This window comes from Phasianus colchicus, chromosome 17 (genome assembly GCF_987193195.1).
Source record: "Phasianus colchicus chromosome 17, bPhaCol1.hap1.1, whole genome shotgun sequence".
In the NCBI taxonomy this organism is placed as follows: domain Eukaryota; kingdom Metazoa; phylum Chordata; class Aves; order Galliformes; family Phasianidae; genus Phasianus; species Phasianus colchicus.
Window position 1 is genome coordinate 7,088,290 of NC_143452.1, and position 4,499 is coordinate 7,092,788.

The 4,499-nt window shown below is 35.0% G+C and overlaps 1 protein-coding gene across 3 annotated transcripts in view; it reads left to right on the forward strand.

The window, feature by feature from the left end:
• Window positions 1-1,555, forward strand: part of PHACTR3 (phosphatase and actin regulator 3) — a 95,364-nt gene extending 93,809 nt beyond the window's left edge. For all 3 annotated transcript variants that reach the window (XM_031590313.2, XM_031590321.2, XM_090152072.1), the window contains exon 13: window positions 978-1,555. In XM_031590313.2, coding sequence (XP_031446173.1) covers window positions 978-993 — 16 coding nt within the window. In that variant the 3' untranslated portion in view covers window positions 994-1,555. The remainder of the gene's footprint in view (window positions 1-977) is intronic.
• The last annotated feature ends 2,944 nt before the right edge of the window (window positions 1,556-4,499 follow it).

Sequence of the window (4,499 nt, forward strand, 5' to 3'; positions counted from 1 at the left end):
CCTAAGACTGCACTTAGGAACTTGGTGTGCAGTCCCATTTTCTGGAAGGCACACCAGCATTTCCATCTTTGTTTCTGAACCAGAGTTAATCTGCTCTTAATTGAGCTTGGCATGGTCAATGAAAAGGTGATCTAGGCAAATACACAAGTCCTAATACAGTGCACGTTAATCTAAATGTTACGGTGATAGAATTCTAGAGTGTTCATGCAAGTCTTAGAGCCCTTTTCACATTGTAGAGCTGAGGCTCAATGTGTATGGCAAAATATCATTGCAGTGACAGAGTGGAATACAGGGAAAAAATTAAAGGGTGCAGTTAAGACTAGAATTGAAAAATACCTTCTCCTAAGTGAGTGATTACATGGGAAATTTAAGCAGATCGCAATGATGCACTTTTGAATTTAGTCAGGATATTTGGAGCAAACAGGCTTACAATTTACAATTACTGCTAAAGTATTACAAGTGACTGGGACTTCAATTGCACTCAGCTAAGAGAACACACCTACAAAGCAACAGCATATAAATTCCAGACAGAATTTGAGACTATCGTGTATTAATCTAACAGTATATTCTCCTATTTTCCAAAGCACTAGACTTATTCTTACAAAATAATAAGATCATGGCACAGTAAAGAATGTTACTGGCAATGAAAACTATGGCCTGACTCCTAAAGGAAAAAAAAATACAACCAACAAGCTCCACATATGTTTTACATTTGCAGTCCCTGATAACTACAAAATGGCTTGGCTGGACCCTGAGAACTGTAACTGCACTACAGTCATGGCATTCCATACATGTGGAAGTGTGTCAGCGAAAATTAAACTTGCTTACAGTTGCTAATATCCTACAATACTGTTAATGTGCCTTTAAAGAGAACGAACATTGATTTTTAGAAAGTTAATAATCTAAACCAGAATTTTTTTTAATTATATATTTTTTAAATGTTGAAGTAGTTTAAAAATGTCTCTTATTTGTCCTAGATTTCACAGGCCATAGAAATTTTCTTCTGAGAAGAATCTGCCCTTACTTTTTGATATTGCTGCTGAACACACGTTGGGGAATCATCTTTCCCTAATGTTCAGTCCTGGATACCTTGATGTTTATGAGAAAGGAGGACTGCGGATGAAAACTCTGCAGCACTTAAGAGGGAAACACCAGAGATGTTCGTCGCTTTGAAGCCAGAAGAGCAATGGCCTGTTGAATGGGATTAGCTGCTGAAAAAGACTGAAGTAAAACTACTTGAAAGAACCTACTACTCTCCTTTACCACTTGTTTTAAACTGTTTTGCAGTCTATCATGGAAAAGGAGATGTGCATGTACAGGCTTTACCATTCCAAGGCCTCTGACATAATGGACATGACGCACTGTCATTCAGTATTACGTTGACAAGACATTTTGAACTTACCACAATTAGTTTGTAAGACGCTTAAGTTCATGTTCTAAAAACTAATTTAATGTATTATAATTTCATTCTTTTTTTATATATTGTCTAACAAACACAGCTGCAAGCATTTTTGACTCCTGTTACTTTTGTTCCTTAATTAAATGACTACTTATTGCAGGAAATGAACATGTTTCCTGAAGATGTTTTTTCCCAGGGACAGTTGGGAAGGGGTTTCAGTTATTATGCACTAGATTGTTTTCCTGCTTTATCAACAGAGAATCTTCAAAAAGATCATTGTAGCTAAGGACCTCCATCTTATGTAATATCAGCATTTTGCACCAGGCCCTTTGCATACCATATTGTCATTACACAGTACTTTCAGACCTCTAAAGAACGACAGATAAGTTCAGTTCATATCACTAGAAGTTACTAATTTGCACAACCACAGATAAACAATTTATATGAAATTGTACTTTCATGCTTAAGAAACATATTATTTTAATGTTTTTAATAGTAAAAATGTATATATATAGTTCAATGATTTCTTGATAGTAAAAGGAAAGAAGTTATTAAATGATGATAAGCAAATAGAATTGGTTTAGAAAAATATAAAAGCTAGACATTTCTAATAATGCTTGACATCTAGAAACATCTGAGAATTCTTCTCAAGGAAAACAAACAAACAAAGAAATAAAGAAAAAATACACTGATACCTGGAAAGGATGCCTTATGGGACAGCAACAAAATGACACAAAGTCCCAAGACAAAAATTTCTCTGCAGGTGTTTTAAATGCTGTCCTTTTAGGAAGTGACTCAATGTCAGAAATCTGAAGAGGGTGCTGTGTTACAGCTTTGTTAAGATGATCTCCATGGAGCCATGAAGCATGAGAATAATCAAGAAAGTAAAGGTACGTAAGATTGTTTGTATAGGCAACTACTGAATTGCTGCCAGCTAGTAAATAGAAACTGCAAACAGCAGATGGACGTTCGGTTCTCTTCAGCTGCTCAGTGTGGGACTGCAAGAATATAAATAGTATTACACTTCAGGTAAACTAATATTTAAGAACTGAAGGTAAGAACATACAGTGTAACACAAAATATGCATCACTAAGGGCAGCACTAGAAGAAACTGATCTTGGGATCAGTTTCATGGGAGATGTCACGCCCTGGACCAATCAAATTGACACAGATAATTCAGCTTGCTCTGAAGCTAGCTGTAGTTTTGTACATCTTTTTAATGTTTGTTTTACTTATCAAAGACTTGAATCACCCAAATACTTGATCCAAAGATTTTTTTTTTTCTATTAATTGCAGTTTTATAACTTGGCTTTTCACAGAAATATGTAAATGACCTTTTAACATACTGTTCATTATATTTATCAACAATCTTTTATTAATGCAATATTTATTGGTAGTTATATTCCAGGTGTAATGTACAAAAAAAGGTAAGAAGGAAAGAGAGAAGTGTTTCATAGGCAGAACCACATCATTTAGCTTAGGAACTGTTAACTACAGACTTAACCAATAGTCCATGAAAGTAACATGCCTGTTTAGCACCGGTGCAGACAGCACAGACCTTCACTGATAAAAATGTGTAACATACATTCAAAGGATGTAAAAAATACAATAAATATTTTAAGGGTATCTTAGTTTTTAAATTCCAAACAGTGCCTATGAGCTGTATTACTACTTCCACTTAGCTATCTTGTAGTTACGCAGCAACATGCTTAAGATTCTTCCCCACATCCTCAGCTGTCCATCCATCACAAGCATCCTAACCTTCTTCCTGCTTTGTCTGGTAAGAGACATAAAATTGTGACTACTTCAGAGCCACACACAACCACTGTCAGCTGACCAATGTCACTCTAGTCTACTGATGGGCAAATCTAACAAGTTGTTTGGAGACTGCACGCGCTATAGAGTGCTTGCTTCTGTTAGAACTTAAGATACTCTTCACTGAAGGTATGCTTAGCCCAGGGAGGCCATTTTCCCTGTGCTGATCTGTACCCAAAGAAAAAAAGAAACAGTCCTCCAGCACACAGTTTCTGTCATTTTAGTTGTCTGCTTTGAATGACCTTGGATTTTCCAAACCACAGACTAAAAGACGAGTAGTGTTTTTGTGAATGCTTCATCATGATGCTTTATATTTGTATCTTTGTCGAATTTGATTGTATTTGCTCAATGTTTTTAGAAGTTAATAGGGCTCAGTAAAGACTAGAGGATGGATAGTACAATTTCACACTTCTATTTCAACAGAAGTTCTTACTAAAAATAATATTATTTTCTCCAATTTGTGTGCAGCGTAAAAAAAAAAAAACAAAAAAAACCACGGGCTGTAAAGTGTACTTTTTAAAACCCTGTACAGTTAAGAGAAAATATTTAAAACACAGATTAGATCAGTAAAAAATTCTGCGTCTCACGAGGTCCATCTAGTGGGGATAGCAATAATTGCAGGCTTAAAAAAACGGTCAAAAATTAGAAAAGTGTGCACTATAGTTACATAGATGGAATGAATAGACTAAATTATTTTCTATTTAATTTCCTCCCTGGCAGAATACAGACTCATATGTTTAAAGTTTAATTTATAAGAAATATTTTTCATTTAAAACTACATGTTCACAATAAGCTACTTCCATTCTGTGGCATAAGAGCACTAACTCTCCATTCTACTCTCAGTGCATGTGGGATGGAAATGTCTCACAGACATTTCTGATCTAAGAAATTGCTTTATAAAGAGGGTATTTTTAATAAAGATAAAAGTAAACATTTTCATGTAAGGTCATAGATTAATTTAAGCTGGGAAGAACCTTTCTGAAGGTCACTGAGTCAAATCCCTTGTTCAAGGTGAGTAAGACTAACTTTCAGAATTGCTCAGTGAGTGCTGAGTTCAAGCTACTATACATGACTGACTATGGACTTTCCTTAATCCTTAGAAATAAAGACTGTAGTGTATTAGTTACCACGGGTAATTTAAAAATTAGTAAGATTTCCCATTTTCTTTGAGGAACTGTCAAAGAGTTTTCTACTTTAACTTCTACCTTAACACGGAATTTTGAATTGTATCATTTTTCTCTCTGGAAATGAAGAAAAAACAAGACACATGCTACATTTTTCATGA